General features: G+C 41.4%; 2 protein-coding genes across 2 annotated transcripts; one reads left to right on the plus strand and one right to left on the minus strand.

Moving 5' to 3' along the window:
* Nucleotides 1–9,332: 9,332 nt before the first annotated feature.
* Nucleotides 9,333–10,349, minus strand: neurog1 (neurogenin 1). The gene has a single exon (XM_087798692.1). It carries the CDS (start codon nt 9,981–9,983, stop codon nt 9,402–9,404), a length of 582 nt encoding a protein of 193 aa, XP_087654818.1. The 5' UTR covers nt 9,984–10,349; the 3' UTR covers nt 9,333–9,401.
* Nucleotides 10,350–17,819: 7,470 nt separating this feature from the next.
* Nucleotides 17,820–20,063, plus strand: exosc3 (exosome component 3). The gene is made up of 4 exons (XM_087798695.1): nt 17,820–18,077; nt 18,159–18,308; nt 18,428–18,579; nt 19,810–20,063. Exons 1-4 carry the CDS (start codon nt 17,853–17,855, stop codon nt 20,015–20,017), a joined length of 735 nt encoding a protein of 244 aa, XP_087654821.1. The 5' UTR covers nt 17,820–17,852; the 3' UTR covers nt 20,018–20,063.
* The last annotated feature ends 6 nt before the right edge of the window (nt 20,064–20,069 follow it).

The following is a 20,069-nucleotide window of genomic DNA, read 5'->3' on the forward strand; positions in this document are numbered from 1 at the left end:
GCGAGTGCAGAGATTTACAGTCAGTGGAACATCTGCAGAAAGAGGAACCGAGAGCGACCCACTGGACCAGAACCAGCCTGAGGGTCCAAGAGGATCTGGCTGACCTGGAACCAGCTGACCTCTGATCTACTGATCTGACAACGGATCTCACCGACACGGACGCTTTAAGTGTCTAAATGCCCGGAGGTGACACACATACACACACACACACACACACACACACACACAGCTGTCCAGGCCTGCCAGGGTTGCAACATCAACAAAAAAAAAATATATATATATATATATATATAAATTGTAAAAGAAAAGTGTGTTTAAATGTGTTGCCATTCACACAAATACCGACAGAACCGCAGCATCTGCCGGGTCGCACCAGAACTTTTTGTCAAAGTTTTATTTTTTAATCAAGAATCTTTCGACTTTGTGTAGTTTTGGTGAGAGAGGTCAAAGGTCGCCCGATGGAGTAGAGACACACACTCGTTCTCTCCGCTGAAATGTGACCTGACTCAATCTCTGCACATTAGTTATTGTGTGTGTGTGTGTGTCTGTGTGTGTGTGTGCAGATGTCTTGCTTCTTAATTTGCGTAGAGTGCAACAATTGGCTCCATCTGTCCCAGTTTCTACTTTCCCCCTCCTTAGAGATCACCTCTCTGCCCCCGCCCCTAAATCTCCTCCCTAATGCACACACACACACGAACACACACACGAACACATACACACACACGGACACACACACACACACAGCTCTGGCTGTGCATGGTTTATTGAAGTCTAATCTAAAAGCTATAGGAAAGTGCTTTAGAGTCGGAGGGAGTCGTTCCGCCCTCCCTCCTTCACTCCCTCCTCCTCCCCCATGTCCCCCCCAGCCGACCCCCCGCCATCGCCCCGGGACCTGAGGCCTCAGACCAGGATGGAGGTTGGTGGACAGATGGACCTGCGACTAAAGAAGTTACTGATGACATCATCACTCACCTGGACAGTGGAACCTTTATTGACGGAGTCTCAGAAGAGAAATAACTCATATATTATAGTTGATATCAACAACATTATATCTTCATATTACTTTATTAGTGTTGTTGTTGTTGTTGTTGTTGTTGTTGTTGTTGTTTGTCCCATTTATTGTTCCATGTCTGCCTCAACAGGCCTCGGTAACACATTTTGTTCTATCGTCGAAAATGGATTTACAGTCAAATATATTTTAATTTCTTTATCAATTACAACAATAGGGTCAATAACAACGTAAATAACAAACTCATTCATAAAAATAGCCACAAAATAAAGAACTACAATTGCAAAACACCATTAACTTTAATTACCAACAATAAGAACAATAAATAGCAACAACACAAATGACAACGTTAACATTTACATCAATTATAACAATGATCGAATCAACAAAAATAATAACAATGATAATTGATGTTAATGATGGCCTTGATAACAACAATATAATCCTAAACAAAAGAAGATAACAAAATAACAAAAAAATAAATAGTATTAAAACAACAACTACAACAACCATAGTGTCAACAACGGCAATAAGTACAATCGTATCCAAAACAAAAAGTATAATTACAACAATATCTCCAAAACCAACCACATCAATGACTACAATAGAAACACAAACAATATCAACCACTAACATGTTCATCAATAACAACAATAGGATTAAAACAACAACTACAACATCAATGACAACGACGTCATAATTACAATAGCATCCAAAACTAAAGCAAAACCACTTTCATCAATAACATAAACAATAGCCCCAAGAAAATCAATAACAAGAAAACCATCATCGATAATAACAACATTAACATTGAAAAAACAACTACAACATCAATAACATCAACCTTTGCATAAACAACAATAGGATCAATAACAACGATAGCATAAGAAAGACAATCTTAATCCGAATGATCATAATTAACAAACACAATCGTTTTTATAAACAACTACAACTTCAATAAGAACAACCATATCATCAAATACACCAGTAACTACAACAATAGTATCAGTAATGACAACAGAAGCAACAACAACTAAAAAATGGTAACAACAACAAACGTATCAGTAACGACGACAGAAGAAACAACAACTAAAACATCAGTAACAACAACAAACGTATCAGTAACGACGACAGAAGCAACAACAACTAAAACATCAGTAACAACAACAAACGTATCAGTAACGATGACAGAAGCAACAACAACTAAAACATCAGTAACAACAACAAACGTATCAGTAACGACGACAGAAGCAACAACAACTAAAACATCAGTAACAACAACAAAAAACGTATCAGTAACGACGCACAACAACAACTAAAACATCAGTAACAACAACAAACGTATCAGTAACGACGACAGAAGCAACAGCAACTAAAACATCAGTAACAACAACAAACGTATCAGTAACGACGACAGAAGCAACAACAACTAAAACATCAGTAACAACAACAAAAAACGTATCAGTAACGACGCACAACAACAACTAAAACATCAGTAACAACAAAAAACGTATCAGAAACGATGACAGAAGAAACAACAACTAAAACATCAGTAACAACAACAAACGTATCAGTAACGACGACAAGAAGCAACAACAACTAAAACATCAGTAACAACAACAAAAAACGGATCAGTAACGACGCACAACAACAACTAAAACATCAGTAACAACAACAAAAAACGTATCAGTAACGACGCACAACAACAACTAAAACATCAGTAACAACAACAAACGTATCAGTAAAAACGACAGAGGCAACAACAAAAAAACATCAGTAACAACATCACTAGTAACGACAACAGTTTTGTCAGTTTGAAATACTTTTGTCGTATGTTAGGGTCTCAACATGAAAGTTATTATGTTGAACTTTGTCAAAGTTTCTAACTACACCATAAACTGAACACAACGAGGAGCGAACAATGGCCGACACTTCCTGTCCGTGCCGACCACCGAGGGTCGGAACACGTTCAGAGAAACGTTTCTTCTTCTCCGAGGACGACGGGCTTCAGTCGAGGGGTTCAGCCCGAGCTCAGCCAGAGGGTCTCACCCTCCTCTCGCCGAAACACAACGAGTCGCCGACCAACAAAGAGGCTCTTTCTCCGAGCTCACAGTGCCGCTGATTAAGAGGCGCTGGCTCAAAGGCACAAAGGAAGCCGCTGCACTTATCCAATAAAGAGGAGAGCGGCCACAATGGGATCCCTGCTGACATCACACTCTGGAGATCAGGACGACCTGGAGTAGAGGAGCACACTCCACCACACCACTTGTGTGTTGTGTGGCTCTTGTGAGCTCGCTGGAGTGTGTCAACATTTTCATGCACACTTGCTGCTCGCGTGACTCCACCTGAGGAGCAGGTATGACGACTCGTAGCCGCGTCCAGATGTTCCTCAGCCTCACTCACATGTTAGATGCATAGGGTTTTCTTTCAGGTAAAAGTGAAGGCCATCATCTCATCTTATGTGTTGGGTTCTTCTTTTATTTGAGGAGATTTTATAGTGTGGGATAGAATCTTGAATTAAAATGTGTTGCATCAATATGGAGCCCGTTTGTTTCTGGTTTTTATTCAGTGAAAAATTGTGCTTAAAAGAGTTTATTTAATTAAAAGAAAGTCGCTTCAATAAAAAAATGACATCACAAAAAGTTTATTCAATCAAAAAAAAATGTTTCTCAATCCAAGTTTTTTTTTCAATTTTAAAAAGTAGCTTCGAACGGAAAAGGTGCTTCAAAAAAATAATCTATTAAAGAAAAGTATTTTTTAGGAAGTTTCTTTAAAAAAGGTGATGGAAATTTTCCATTTTGCTGAAAGTTTCTTAAATGAAAAATGTTTGATCAAATATTATATTATTCAAGAAACTTTTTCGATTGAATGTAAGAGCGAATTCGATCGATGACGTCAGCAGACTTTCCTCCTCAGGTCAGAGGTCAGACACACACCTGGTCTCACCTGGACTCACCTGGACCAGGACCTCCATTATCCTCACTTTCTTCTACTTCTGCTAAATTTGTTTGTTTTCTCGCCTCCACCTGTGGTCAAGTGACCCGCCAGATTTTGATGATTGACAGTTAATCTGTAAAATCTAGATCCAGATCAGAACCTCTGCCTCCAGGTGCCTGAACTGTGACCTCTGACCTTACCCAGGAGGAAGTAGGTTCAAACGTCCACGACCACGGCTCCCCAAGGACCTCCCTCCTCCCTCTGGGGAGAGGAAGAGGCGGGGTGGGGGGGTTGTTGATGGGGGGGGGGGTCCTGGAGGACATCGGTATTCACTTGTTTCTATTGTCCCACACACAGAGTGTGTATCCTTGTGTGTCTTCATGTGCGCATTTGTCAGCATGTGCGTCCATGTCCAGTCACATTATTGTGCGTATATGTGTATGTAGATGTGTTTGTGTGGGTATAGTCTACAAGTGTGTGTGTGCACGTTGGTATGACTGTGTGTATCATTATATGTGTGTTGATTAATCTTGTGTGTTTTTGTGCCAGTGTGTATAATATAATCCACAATTGTTTGTGTGCATGTTGTTATGAATGTGTGTATCATTATGCGTGGATGCATGTATGTTGTGTGTTTTTGAGCCAGTGTTTGTGTTATAATCTACAAGTGTGTGTGTGCACGTTGCTATGTGCATACATTGATGTTGTGTGTGTGTGCATTCATTTTGTGCGTGTGATCATGCACGTGCATTCATGTTGTGTGTGTATATGTGTGAATTCATGTGGTTATTGTGTGCGTTTTGTGTTTCATTGTGTGCATGCATTGACATTGTTTGTGTCATTCATGTTGTGTGTGTCTCCATTCATGTTGTGTGCGTACATTCATGTTTTGTGTGTGCGTGCATTAATGGGGTGTGTGTGCATGCATTAATGATGTGTGTACATGTGCATTCATGTTGTGTGCTTACATTCATGTTGCGTGTGTGCGTACACTCGTGTTGTGTGCGTACATGTGCGCTCATGTTGTGTATGTGTGTGTCTTAATGTGGTGTGTGTCTTCATGCAGTGTATCTGTGGGTAAATTCATGTTGTGTGTGTCTTCATGTGGTGTGTGTGCATGCATTCATATTGTTTGTGCATTAATGTTGTGTGTGCATTAAGGTTGTGTGTGTGCGTACATTCATGAAGTTTGTGTATGTGTGTATTCATGTTATGTGTATGCATTAATGTTGTGTGTTTGCGTACATTCATGTAGTGTGTGCATTAAAGTTGTGTGTTTGCGTACATTCATGTAGTGTGTGCATTAATGTTGTGTGTGTGCGTACATTCATGAAGTTTGTGTATGTGTGTATTCATGTTATGTGTATGCATTAATGTTGTGTGTGTGCGTGCATTCATGTAGTGTGTGCATTAAAGTTGTGTGTTTGCGTACATTCATGTAGTGTGTGCATTAATGTTGTGTGTGTGCGTACATTCATGTAGTGTGTGCATTAAAGTTGTGTGTTTGCGTACATCCATGTAGTGTGTGCATTAATGTTGTGTGTGTGCATGCATTAATGTTGTTTGTGTGCGTGCATTCATGAAGTGTGTGTATGTGTGCGCATTCATGTTATGTGTGTGTGCGTACATTCGTGTGGTGTGTGTGTGTGTGTGTGTGGTTGTGAAAAAGCTATTAAAAGAATATTTTCTGGGGGGGGCTTCCTCGCCTCGTCGGACCCTCGACGACCACACAGACGAATGCAAATGTTTGTGAGGAGCTGCAGAGAGAGGTGCGGCGGGGAGGTGGAGGGGGGACCCCCGTTTGAGAGGGACTCTGAATGGGCTCTAAAGGAGGGTCTAATTAATCTAAGTACGGCTCCAATAGGCCCACTTGGAGCTTTTTCTTCACCCCTTTATCTGAATGGGAGGGCCGAGGGGGGGTTGCTGGGAGGGGTGGGGGGCGCTGAAATAAAGAAAGAAAAGAGAGAAGGGATCAGACTTCCTCCCAGGACCGGCCTCTCTCACCCCTCCCTCGCCGAGGGGGTGTTCTGGTCTAACTTGTGACGGCCCGGTGCGGCGCTGAAGGTTGGGATGGTACTGGTGATGAATCTTCGGCGTACAGGTGCAGCCGCCGCCGCCGCCGCCGGCAACAATGGCAGCAGAAGGCCGCAGATGAATGTGTTTGGGTGAATCAGTAACGGAGCTAAAGGGCAGACGCCTGCGGGGAATCCTGCGCTTCTAAAGGGGCTTTAAGAGGGGCTTCATTCATATGGACCCAAAGAGATTTGAATTGCCTCCTTCACAATCACTTGAAAGGATGAGCTCGGGGTGTTCCGAAACAAAGTGGAAATCACTGCCTCCTTTCAGGACGTCTAATAAGCTTTTAACTATTTTACATTACGCTCCCACCCTCAGCCCCTCACCCTCCATTGTGGTCATCGCCAGCTCGGCCGACTTAATGTCTGATTTATACTTTTCTTCACGCTGGATTGTCTGGAGTCAGACAGACACTCAGTGACCGACAGACACTCATGGACAGACAGACACTCAGTGACCGACAGACACTAATGGACAGACAGACAGACAGACACTCATGGACAGACAGACACTCATGGACAGACGGACACTAATGGACAGACGGACACTAATGGACAGACAAACAGACAGACACTCATGGACAGACAGACACTCATGGACAGACAGACACTCAAGGACAGACAGACACTCATGGACAGACAGACATTCAGTGACCGACAGACACTCAAGGACAGACAGACAGACAGACGCTCAGGGACCGACAGACACTCATGGACAGACAGACAGACAGACACTCAGTGACCGACAGACACTCAAGGACAGACAGACAGACAGACGCTCAGGGACCGACAGACACTCATGGACAGACAGACAGACAGACACTCATGGACAGACAGACAAACAGACAGACAGACACTCAGGGACAGACAGACAGACACACAGAGACAGGCAGACACTCAGGGACAGACAGATAGACAGAAACTCAGGGACAGACAGACAGACACTCAGGGACAGACAGGTAGACAGAAACTCAGGCACAGACAGAAGAAACTCAGGGAAAGACAGACACTCATGGACAGACACACAGACACTCAGGGAAAGACAGACAGACACACACTCAGGGACAGACAGAAACTTAGGGACTGACAGACACTCAGGGACAGACAGACAGGCAGACAGACAGACAGACACTAAGGGACAGACAGACAGACAGACAGACGGACGGACACTAAGGTACAGACAGACAGACAGACGGACGGACGGACACTAAGGGACAGACAGACAGACAGACAATAAGGGACAGACAGACACTAAGGTACAGACAGACAGACAGACAGACAGACAGACAGACAGACAGACACTAAGGGACAGACAGACAGACAAACACTAAGGGACAGACAGACAGACAGACTGACACTAAGGGACAGACAGACAGACAGACAAACACTAAGGGACAGACAGACAGACAGACAGACTGACACTAAGGGACAGACAGACAGACAGACAGACAAACACTAAGGGACAGACAGACACTAAGGTACAGACAGACAGACAGACAGACAGACAGACAGACAGACAGACAGACAGACACTAAGGGACAGACAGACAGACAGACAGACAGACAGACAGACAGACAGACAGACAGACACTAAGGGACAGACAGACAGACAGACAGACAAACACTAAGGGACAGACAGACAGACAGACTGACACTAAGGGACAGACAGACAGACAGACAGACACTAAGGGACAGACAGAAAGTTTGGAACAGACAGAGAGACAGGCTGTTTCAAAAACAACACGAGAAGGTTTTAGTTCCTAATACTTCCAGAGCAGCAGAGCTCCATCGCTCTAGAAACACCCGTAGAGAAGCAGAGGTCAAGGGTCAAGCAGGGCTTGATGGGTGAAGTGAACCTGCAAATTTGAGGGAGGGGCTCCCTGAGGGGGGTGGGGGGTAGGGGGGGGCATGATGCAGGAGATTAAGAGGCTGATCATGTTGGTGATGAAGATGATATTTATGAAGAAGATGAAGATGAAGAAGATATTTATGAAGAAGATGAAGATGAAGAAGATATTTATGAAGAAGAAGATGATGAAAATGAAGAAAATGAAGTTGATGATAACGATAATGCTGCCGATGAAGATTATATTAATGAAGAAGATAAAGATGAAGAAGATGAAGATGATATTTATGAAGAAGAAGATGATGAAGACGATATTTATGAAGATGATGATATTTATGAAGAAGAAAATGATGAAGACGATATTTATGAAGAAGGTGAAGATGATATTTATGAAGAAGAAGATGAAGTAGCTGATGAAGATTATATTTATGAAGAAGATGATGATGAAGAGGATGAAGAAGATGGTGAAGATGATGAAGATGATGATGAAGATGATATTTATGAAGAAGATGATGAAGAAGATGAAGAAGAAGATGGTGAAGATGATGATGAAGATGATATTTATGAAGAAGATGATGATGAAGAAGATGAAGAAGAAGATGGTGAAGATGATGAAGAAGAAGATGAAGATGATATTTATGAAGAAGAAGATGATGAAGAAGAAGATGAAGAAGAAGATGATGAAGAAGAAAATGAAGATGATATTGATGAAGAAGATGAAGAAGAAGATGATGAAGATGATGAAGAAGAAGATGAAGATGATATTTATGAAGAAGAAGATGATGAAGAAGATGATGAAGAAGATGAAGAAGATGAAGAAGAAGATGATGAAGAAGAAGATGAAGATGATATTTATGAAGAAGATGAAGAAGAAGATGAAGATGATGAAGAAGATGATATTTATGAAGAAGATGATGAAGATGATGAAGATGATGAAGAATATGATAAATATGATATTTATGAAGAAGAAGATGAAGATGATGAAGATAATGAAGAAGATGATAAAGATGATATATATGAAGAAGAAGATGAAGTTTATGGTGATGTTGATGATGAAATGGATGATGATGAAGATGATGAAGATGATGAAGATGTTGAAGAGCAGTTGACAGCTGCTCCTCAGGGTCTTCAGAGCTTCAATCAAGACAACTTTTTTTTTTTTTTATAAAAACGTAAAAACTTTATTCTGTAGAAAAACACCGTAAAGCTCTGTCTGTACAAACATCATCTCGAACACATCAAGTCCAAGAATAAATAACAACAAGGTCTGGCTCTGTGTGGGGGTCTGGGGGGGTCAGTGGGGGGGCCAGGGAGCCCCTTCTTTTGTTGGCCCGTAGAAACTCGATTTTCACGCTTCGTTTTGTTTTCCTTCACACAACAAATTGTAAAATTGACTTTTCACCTCTGACACCTGGAGCCCCTGACGAGAGAAAGTGCAACATGTTGACAGAGAAGATTAAATTAATTTAAGGCAAATCGGGGGTTTTTAAGTCCAGCGGGTGCTTTTAGTCTTTAGGTTCTGGTTCTGGTTCGGGTCAGTAGATGTTCGGCACGAATCCGCGGAACCCGAACAGGGCCTCCGGCTGCGTGAAGCCGAACCGGTCGTGGGTCTCGGGGCTCCCGGGGCTGGACGAGCGGGCCGGGGAGGAGGCGGAACCGGAACCGGAGCTCCAGGACCCGCTGGGACTCGGCGCGTCGCTGATGTCGACGGGGGTCCGCGTGTCCCTCGGGGGCCTCCCCTTCTGCAGGTCCGCGATCCGGATGGTCTCGGACAGAGCCCAGATGTAGTTGTGGGCGAACCTCAGGGTCTCGATCTTGGTGAGCTTGGTCTCGTCCGGGAAGGCGGGCAGGACCTCCCGCAGCTCGTCCAGCGCGTCGTTCAGGTTGTGCATGCGGTTCCGCTCCCGGTCGTTGGCCTTGAGCCGCCGCGTCTTCTTCACCACCGGGACCGTGCCGTCGCCGCGGGCGCGTCCCCGCCGCCGCTTCTTCTGCTGCTGGGCGGGCGGGGTCGCGCAGGAGTCCGGCGAGGACGCGCTCAGGCTCGAGTCCTCGTCCTCCTCCGAGTGCGGGAAGAAGTCGCAGCTGTTGCTGTCGATGTCGGAGTACAGGGAGTCCATCTGATGGGGGGAGAGAGAGAGGGTGAGAGGAGCCCGGAGGAGAGAGGAGCAGCAGCAGGTGAACTTACTTCAAGGGTCTCAGAGGTTCTGGTCCAGATCTCTGCGGGAGGTTTTCTTTTTTTTTTTTTTTGCAAGTTCGCGTGTGTCAGCTCGTGTGAGCCGCTGATCCTGGCACACGACCGACCTCAGTCCAACTTATATACTCCGGCCGGGACAATGCGCGGCCCCCAGGTGGCCCCGGGGCTCGGCCCCCCCACACCAGCGTGTGCGCTGCCCCCGTGCCAGCGAGCAGCTCATTAGCATAAAGAAGCGTGCCGGTGATCTCAGGCAACCAATCACAGGCGGCCCTGCGACACGCGAGCAACCCTCCTCTTCCTCACCTCCTCTTCCTCCCTTTACGACCATAAACATTCTACTGCACCCCCTCACAAGTACACACACACACTATCACACAAACACACATACAAAGAGTTTCTTTTTCTGCGTGTGACGTCATCAGCTCGATATATCGACTCAGAAGTTGATCTGTCAATCTCTCAATCAGTTTGTTAGAGTCTGTTTGCGTAAACAATGGAACATGCTGGTTGTAAACACACTTGGAAGAGGTTGACCTGTGGTGACGTCACAAAAAGTTGTGTTGATAAAAGAAGTTGATGAAGATTTAAAGAGTAAAGAACTTCTACATAGGAATTAAAAAAGGATTGAATAAAAAAGAAAAGCTGAAGAAAACCCTAAAGGGATTAAAGACGCCATGGTAAAGAGTTTAAGAAGTGCTGAAAGAAGAACTGGAGAGTGGCAGGAGTTTAAAAAAAGTTGGAACAAAGTTGAAAAAGTAAAGTAGATTTGAATGAAATGTAAAGAAAAGTTGAAGAACAGTTAAGAATACAGAGAGAAGAGCTGAAGGAGAAAATGAAAAGTTGAAGAATTAAAAGAGTTAAGAAAGGGAAGAAGGTTTGAGAAGAGTTAGCTGAAGAAGGGTTTAAAGTTGATGAAAAACAGGTGAAAACTTGAAGAAGTTCTGAAGATGAGCTGAAGGAGGAGGAACTGAAGAAAGGTTGAACAAGAAGTGAAGAAGAGCTGCAGAAAAGTGAAAGAAATGTTAGAGAAGAAATTAAAAATAATTTAAGAAAAGGCTGAAGAAGTGTTGAAGAATAAAAGAAGATAAAAAGAATAACTGAAGAAAAGTGGAAGAGTTGGGAAAGAGCTGAAAAAGATGAAGAAAAATTGAAGAAGAGTTGAACAATAACTAAAAAAAGAGATGAAGAATAGCAGAAGAGAAAATAGTCAGAAAGGAGTTGAAAGTTGACAAAAGACTGGCAAAGAGTTGAGGAAGAACTGAAGATGAGTTGAAGAAAAGTTGAAGAAAAGTTGAAGAAAAGTGGAGCAAGAACGGAAGAAGGGATGAAGAAAAACTGAATAAGAGATAAAAGACAAATTAAGAAAAGAGTTTAAGAGAAATCTGAAATGAAGAAGATTTAGAAAAAGGGCCTAAGAAAAGTTGAATAACAGCTTAAATGAGATTTAAGGGATTAACTGAAGAAAAGTTGAGCAAATACTTAAGGGTTAAAGAATGCAGGGGTTGAAAGTTGAAGAAGAACTGAAGCAGAGTTGAAGAAGAACTGAGGAACAGCTAAAGAATAACTGAAGATGAATTGAAAAATGATCAAAAACTGAAAAAAAGAATAGTTGAAAATAGTTCAAGAAGAGTTGAAGAAGATTAGGTTAAGAGTTGAAGAATTGATTAAAAAAAAATAGTTAGCGTAGAGTTGGAAAGGAGTTGAAGAAGAGTTAAAAGAGATATAAGAGAAATAAAGAAAAGTTGAAGATTTGAAAAAACAGTTGAAGAAAAGTTCAATAAGAGTTTGAATTTGAAGAAGGGTTTAAGAGGAGTTTAAAGAAGAGTTTAAAAGGAGTTTAAAGAAGAGTTTAAAAGGAGTTTAAAGAAGTGTTTAAGAGGAGTTTTAAACGAGTTGAAGAAGAGTTTAATAAAAAGTTAAAGAAGAGTTTAATAAATAGTAGAAAAGGAGTAAAGAATATTTTCATAAATAGTTGAAGAAGAGTTTAATAAATAGTTGAAGAGGAGTAAAGCAGAGTTTAAAGAATAGTTATAGAAGAGTTTAAGAGGAGTTTAATAACTAGTTAAAGGAGAGTTTAAGAAGAGTTGAATACAAGTTAAAAAAGAGTTAAAGAAGAGTTAAAGAAGAGTTATAGAAGAGTTGAAGAAGAGTTTAAGAAGAGTTGAATAAGAGTTCAAAAAGAGTTAAAGAAGAGTTAAAGAAGAGTTATAGAAGAGTTGAAGAAGAGTTGAAGAATAGTTTAATAAATAGTTGAAGAAGTTGAGTAGTTAAATAAGAGTTATAGAAGAGTTGAAGAAGAGTTATAGAAGAGTTGAAGAAGAGTTATAGAAGAGTTAAAGAAGAGTTATAGAAGAGTTGAAGAAGAGTTGAAGAAGAGTTGAAGAAGAGTTGAAGAAGAGTTATAGAAGAGTTGAAGAACAGTTATAGAAGAGTTAAAGAAGAGTTATAGAAGAGTTGAAGAAGAGTTGAAGAAGAGTTGAAGAAGAGTTGAAGAAGAGTTATAGAAGAGTTGAAGAACAGTTATAGAAGAGTTGAAGAAGAGTTATAGAAGAGTTGAAGAAGAGTTGAAGAAGAGTTGAAGAAGAGTTATAGAAGAGTTGAAGAAGAGTTATAGAAGAGTTGAAGAAGAGGTAAAGAACAGTTGAAGAAGACTTTAATAAATAGTTGGAAAAGAGTTTAATAAATTGTTGAAGAAGAGTGGAGAAGAGTTGAAGAATAGTTTAATAAATAGTTGAAGAAGAATTAAAGAAGAGTGGAGAACAGTTTAATAAATAGTTGAAGATGAGTTGAGTAGTTCAATAAGAGTTGAAGAAGAGTTTAATAAATAGTAGAAGAATATTAAAGACAAGATTAAAGAAGAGTTATAGAAGAGTTGAAGGAGAGTTGAAGAAACGTTAAAGGAGTGTTGAAGAAGAGTTCAAGAAGAGTTTATTAAATAGTTAAAGAAGAGTCAAAGAAGAGTTTAAGAAGAGTTGAAGAAGAGTTAAAGAAGAGTTGAAGAAGAATTAAAGAAAAGTTAAAGAAAAGTTAAAGAAGAGTTGAAGAAGAGTCCAGGAAGAGTTTAAGAAGAGTTGAAGGAGAGTTTAATAAATAGTTGAAGAAGAGTTGATTTCAAGTGGTTTTAAAGATTTGTAAGTTTATTGTTGTGTTCAGGAGGTTTTAAAGAATAGAAAGTATGAAAAAGGAATGATCGTCCACACGGAGACGAGTCGCTCGCATCAACCTCTGAGTTTATGCTTCTTTCATCCTCATCAATGATCTCCGGAGTCGAACCTCCTTCAGCTGAAAGTGATGAGTGTGAAAAGTGTCGCGGAAGTGATGACAGGTTGAGATAGTGATCAGTGTAATTGGGAGGATGTGTTGCAGTGACCTGTCATCACCAGCAGAGGCGCTGCCATCTAAGTGTGTTTTAAAGACTTGCTCATGAGACAAGCGTACAATTCTCCATTAATTATTCCATTCAAGGAGTTTGTGTGTCTGTAGGAACCTGCAGAGTCTTTCTGCTGATGGGCAAGTGTGTGTGTGTGTGTGAGGGGGGGGTTCTCCTAGTAAAGGGGTGCAAGTCGTGGGGGGGGCTCATTTATAAATAATTACACAATGTTTGGGGTCTTCAGGCATGTATAATATATCAAAGCCATTAGAAGGTGAATTGTTCCTTTGTGCCCGTTCACCCTGCACTCCTTTCACTCCTCCTGGTTTGTCCCGGGTCCAGATTCAGCTCTCGGCTCTTTTGTGCTCGGTTCTTTCTGCCTCAGTCGCTCTATTGGCTTCTTTCTCATTCAAATGTCCTCCGCAGGAGCACAACAGAACCGAGCTGAACACAAATCATCTCGGCTGGCTGCAGGGCCGGCACAAGTCCGGGTGAGGCCCCGACACCGGACCCCAAATCCCCTGAAAGAGACTTCAGTCTTTTTCAAATAACAACAAAATAATCCCTCGGAAGAAAAGACTGGGAAGGTTTTCACACGTGACGTCTGCGGATCAGAACTTCACTCTCTGGGTGAGATTCTAATCACATTTCACACACAAAGATCCGGACTCGTGCTGGCGCTGGAGGCCCGCCGGGCCTGAACCACGTACGGACCTTCACGCTGAGGAAACAAACAAGCGTGGACCAGAGTCTTAAAACACAACTGAGAGAAATTGACGCTGTGATGATGTCACTTATTCACATTTGTTGAAGATCTGGATCCACGGTCCGAACCCGGAGCCACAATCACATTTCCTCAGGGGCCACTTTTGGCTGTTGAGGGGCCGTCGAGACAAAATAAAGGAGAAAAAATAATGAATCTAGTCATTAAATGAAGCTAAAATGAACTTTTAATTTAATTTTGGAAACTTTCTTTTTTTAAATCTCATATAAAAGCACTTTTTCCCCAATTTTCTTTTTCTATATTCACTTAAATATTTTTAAGGGGCTATAAATACTTAGAAAATCCGAGGGTGAGAATCCTAAAACAAAAACCCTTATATTTATATTTTGAGTCTTGGACGAATAATAGAAACAAATAGAAAATGAAGTTTGTTTCTACCTGATCTTTGACCCCATGAGGGCCACATATAACCACACACTTTGCGGTGGTTCTGATCCGAAACCCGGACCTGGATCAACTCCCAGGTTCTGCGATGATTCGGGCTAATGATGACTGAAGTCATTCGGGGAGGTTTTCGGGGTTTGTGAGTCTTTTCAGGACTCTGTGTCGTTTCCATGACGACGGGAGGAGGCAGATAAACAATGCAGAGGTAAATTATGACTCCGTGTAAACACAAGCGACAAGTGAAAAGGAAGCGGCATCTCCCATAATGCACCAGTATGGGGGTACAGGGGGGGTTGGGGGGGTCCAATGGGTGCTACGTCTGATTAAAACCTTCCGGAACAAGTGTGCGATGTAAAGCAGACGGGAAGACAAACGCTCATCCGACCATTCTGGAAAAAAAAGCATGTGTGCGGCGAGCAAATACACTATTTGTCCGTGTGAAGACACATGGATGTGTGACGCAGACACACACATTTGTCACCGTGTTGTTTGGACAACGATTTCTCCTCCCGCGTTCACTGGAAACATCAAGTCCTGATGGATCAGCAGAAACCAACGACGCTCACTTCATCTTGTGTGTCGGCCTCAGAAATCAAACCCAAAACCATCTCTCCGCGCCGTCTGCAGACTGGAGTGAAGGGGAATTTGTCTACAAATTTTAAATAAAGTGTGTTTTTTTATTGATTATTTTTCTAATAAAGCATTTTTTCTGTTTGAAGCAACTTTTTTTAAATTCTCATTGAGTTAAGCAATTTATTATTGAAGCTACTTTAATTTGAATAGACTTTTTTTTTTTCAATTGATGCTTTAATTGAACGTTTTGTGATTGTTTATTAAAGGAACTTTTATTAATTGAAGCATCTCTTTTGATTGAAGCAACTTTTTTTATTCAAGCAGCCTTTGTTTTTCATTGAAAATACTTTTTTTTGGTTTAAGCAACCTTTTTTTATTGAAGCTACTTTAATTTGGATAGAAAATGTTCTTTTGGTTGAAATAACATTTTTTAATTGAAGCAACTTTTTTCAATTAAAGGTATTTATTTGACTTAAATAAAAATATTGAAGCATTTCTTTCTTTTTTTTAATTTAAGAAATTCCATATCCTAAATGAAGAAACCTTTTATTCTGATTGGAACTCTTTTTTTTTTCCAATTTTCAAGTTATATATTGTTTTGGTTAAGCAACTTTTTATTGAAGCTACTTCAATTTATCTTGAAAACAATATTTTTGAAGCAACTTTTTTGATTGAAACACTATTTTTTTCAATTAAACATTTGTATATATTTGTAGTTTCTTAAAAATTAAAGCTACTTTAAATTGGATTCAAACTTCTTCTTTTTTTAAATTAAAAGTATTTATTCGACTGAAGAAACGTATTGTGATTGCGTAATAAAGAAACAAATCTACTTCATGATATACGAGGACGTACTGGGTTCTGTTGATTCCACCATCGCACAACAGAAAAGCTTGTGTGTGTGTTGTGTGTGTGTGTGTGAAAATGCAGCAGAAAAATACACAACTGTAGCCGACCGCCTAGTGTATGAAGACACACTCAACATGTTCTCATGTCGAGAGTTGCAGGTGCGACTTTAACTTACCTGGAAGGGCCTGAACACCTAGGTGGCGCTGTTCACTTGACTCTCCACACCAACAAATACTAAAACTCAATTTTCCTGAACCCAACGACATGAACAACCGGGTGTGTGTGTGTGTGTTGGGGGGGGGTCGTGTTTTTTGGGGGAGCAATAACTGAGTTCTCAGTGACAAAGAGGAGTTGAGGAGCAGCCGAGAGTCTTGACTCAACAAAAGCTGAGAAAACTTCTTTCAGTCTAATGAAGCTGTTGTCTGGGGGGGCGGGGGGGCGGGGCAAGTGGGGTCGCAGGATGGCGGGGGGGGGGGGGGGGTATGGGGGTGTGAGGACGTGATTTGTCATACAATCTGAATCTTTAGGAGGCAGCGGAGGGCGAGAGAGAGACCTCCTCCCCATATGTCCACTTGTTAGCATCTGAAAGAGCGAGTGTTCTTCCTCACCTTCACCCTCATCTTCATCAGCGCACCGCCTCCACATCGCCCTCTGCTGGCGGACCGTTGGAGCGAAACGTTGAGACGCGGGTCTCCTCGTTTTCACTGCCGCGCTCTGTCGCCATCTGGCGTCAGTAACACGACATGACGCGTCTAGCGTTGAATAGTTGGCTAGGACAATAAATGACGTAATTATAATTTAATAAATGTAAAAATGTACAAATAAATGTATAAATAAATCAATGATTGATTATCAAAACATCCAAATAAATTTTCAAAATAAATAAAAAACTAAAAGTAGAAAAAACGGAAATGAATAAAAAGCGAAACGTATAAACCATGAATTAATACGCAAATGCATAAATAACTAAATGTAAGTAAGTAAGTAATATTTGAAGAGCGCTTTTCTCGACCAGGGTCACAAAGCGCTTAAACAATCAAAACAATACTCAATAAAATGTATGCTTAAAAGGTCAAGACACCGCCGAAAACAATTTAACAATATTCTTTTTAAATAGATACATTTATTAATACACAAAAATCGCACAATTATTCGACAAATAAAATAAGTTAATTCAGTTGAATTTTATTTATTTTAACATTTGACATTCATCCACATATTTATTTACATATTTAATATTGTATGTATTTATACATGTATTTATAATGTAATTGATCGTCATACATACATTTGTGTTTGCATGTAAACGGCTGTCATGTGTTTTAGGCTCAAACTGCCAATTTGGAATTCATTGATTCAGAATCAAGAATCTTTTCTGCAGAACACAAATGCCTTTTGATTAAATAAATAATATCAATGCAATATACAAAAACATAAAGGATGATGGAAAAAAATACAAATTGAACGTGAAACAGTCTCCTCTACTGGACCAGCGGTGCAAAACTAAAATGTTAAACTCCGAAACAACAAATGTTAATAATGTTAATAATAATAAATGTATTATACAATTTCAACACATTTGTAAACTCTTAATATAAATGTTCCATTTGAGGACATTATAAATATGTTTTTTTTATTTGTCTGCGTACATTGTTATTTTGTTTTAAAAGTTTGTGAATTTATTTTGCACTTGTAGTCCTAACATATGTCATTTGAATGCTTAAAATAAACGCGAATAAATCCGGATGAGGCCTGATGTCACCGACGAGGTTCCGTCCTGACGTCATCAATCCCGCGCCGCTCGACTCTGACAGCAACAGCAACACGCGGAGATGTTTACACTGCTGCAGGAGAAGGTCGGAAAGGTTCTGGTCCCGGGAGATGAGTTCTGCCTCCGCACAGATGACACCATCTCTCTGTCGGAACCACAGAAGGTGGAGAAGATGGTTTGTGGACCGGGTCTGAGGCGCAGCGGCGACAGAGTCCTGGTCTACAAGAGCGGACTCCTGCGACACAAACAGCCGAATATGTTCTGGATGGACTCACAACAGAAGCGGGTGTGTGTGTGTGTGTGTGTGTGTGTGAGAGAGTGTGAGTGTGTGTATTGTTGTGTACTTGACGTGTCTCTGCCTCCTCAGTACGTCCCGGCCCGCGGCGACACTGTGATCGGGGTGGTCACTGCCAAGTCCGGGGACGTGTTCAAGGTGGAGGTGGGCGGTACCGAGGCTGCGTCACTGTCTTACCTGGCCTTCGAGGGCGCCACCAAGAGGAACCGACCCAACGTGCAGGTGAACCTCATCTGAACCTCGAATCATCTGGCTCATCCAGTTCCCTTTTGATACATGTAACCACTGCTGAGTTGCGTTTTAAAGTGTGTGTGTGTGTGTGTGTGTGTGTTCACGGACAGGTGGGCGACCTGGTGTTCGCTCAGCTCGTGGTAGCCAATCAGCACATGGAGCCCGAGCTGGTGTGTGTCGACGCTTCCGGGCGAGCCAACGGTCTGGGAGTTTTTGGAGCAGATGGGCTCATGTTCCGGGTGTCCCTAGGACTCGTGAGGAGGTACACACTCGTCTACACACACTAGCTGTGTGAGGAAACTATTGACACACAGATATGTTGCAACCTTTTTTCGGTATTCAGAAGCATAGTTCTTTAAATCGATATACATTCTCACGTTTTTTTCTCTCTTCTCACCAATATATACATGCGGGCAAAATTTGGAGCTGCTTGACCAATGGGGCGTCAATGTTTTGGTCATGTGATGCAAGAATTTTGACAGCGACGTCTAAGCGTTTATGAACCATTTTTAAATGATACGACAAGAACAACAATTTTATTTATACATAAGTACGTTTTTAAAGCGCCTTTTACAGACCAGGGTCTCAAGGCGCTTAAACAACCAAACAATAAGTGATTATTGCATTAATACAGGGTATAAAATGTTTGGTAATGACATAATAAATACCGTTTTTGTAGTATTATTCCAGGAAGCATATTACTATGGAGCCTCTGTGTAATACTAGCACTAAAGCAGGATTAAAAGATAAGTCTTAAAAGTAAGTAAAGGTTATTTGTAAAGCGCTTAAACAATCAAAACAATACACAGTTAAAAATATATACTTTAAAAGGTCAAGACATCGTAGAGATAGAATTAAGTTATTGGATTTCTCAGTTACATTAGCTATACTTTAACAATTAAAGCAGGTCTACAAAATAAATAGTCTAAACTACTTGAGTGGCATTAATGTAATGGAATTAGGTGTTTTACGAGACAGAGGCCTCTAGTGGTTACAAAGCGCGACTGCATGCAAACAGTTACTATCCTAATTGTAGAAAAAAAATTGTAACCGTTGTCAACCCCTGATGGCTTTTCTGTTTGTTACAATTACATTTCCAGCCGCTTGATTGCTGTAGTGATTGTGTCCTCTGTAGCTAAAGGAACAATGAAATGGTGTGAGATCCTGAGGACGAGAGGATACAGTCCACTCCAGCAGCTTTTAAAGCTGATGTTTGGACATATTTTGGTTTAAAAACAAACAAATGCAGTTACGACTTCATCAAGAGTCATGTGGTCTGTACATTCTGCAACACCAGAGTCAAGTACTCGACAATACTACAAATATATCCTGGCTACTACAATATCACGACGTATCACTGTGTTGTAACACAAGATTCCTTCCAATAGACTATTGTAACACACGCAGACACAAGTTGTTTTGGTTCTACAACAAGCAAACTAGCCTCTGGTCAGCTGACACAACCGGTCCTGTGCCTCTCCCTCTTCTACAGGCTGCTGTCACCGAGCAGTGACCTGCAGGTGGCGCTGCAAAAACTGTTTCCATGCGAGATGGTGGTCGGAATGAACGGACGTCTGTGGGTCAAGTCATCCAGCGTCCAGCGGACGCTCATCATCGCCGCCCTGCTGGAGAGCTGCGAGAACATGTCGGCGTCACAGAGGCAGCAGCTTTTCCAGCGGGCGGCCCAGGGGGCGCTATAGAGTTTTTTCAACTGTTGTGATTTTGTAATAAAAACGCTGGACGACACGACAG

The sequence above is a fragment of the Callionymus lyra genome, chromosome 9 (genome assembly GCF_982586985.1).
Source record: "Callionymus lyra chromosome 9, fCalLyr1.hap1.1, whole genome shotgun sequence".
Taxonomy (NCBI): domain Eukaryota; kingdom Metazoa; phylum Chordata; class Actinopteri; order Syngnathiformes; family Callionymidae; genus Callionymus; species Callionymus lyra.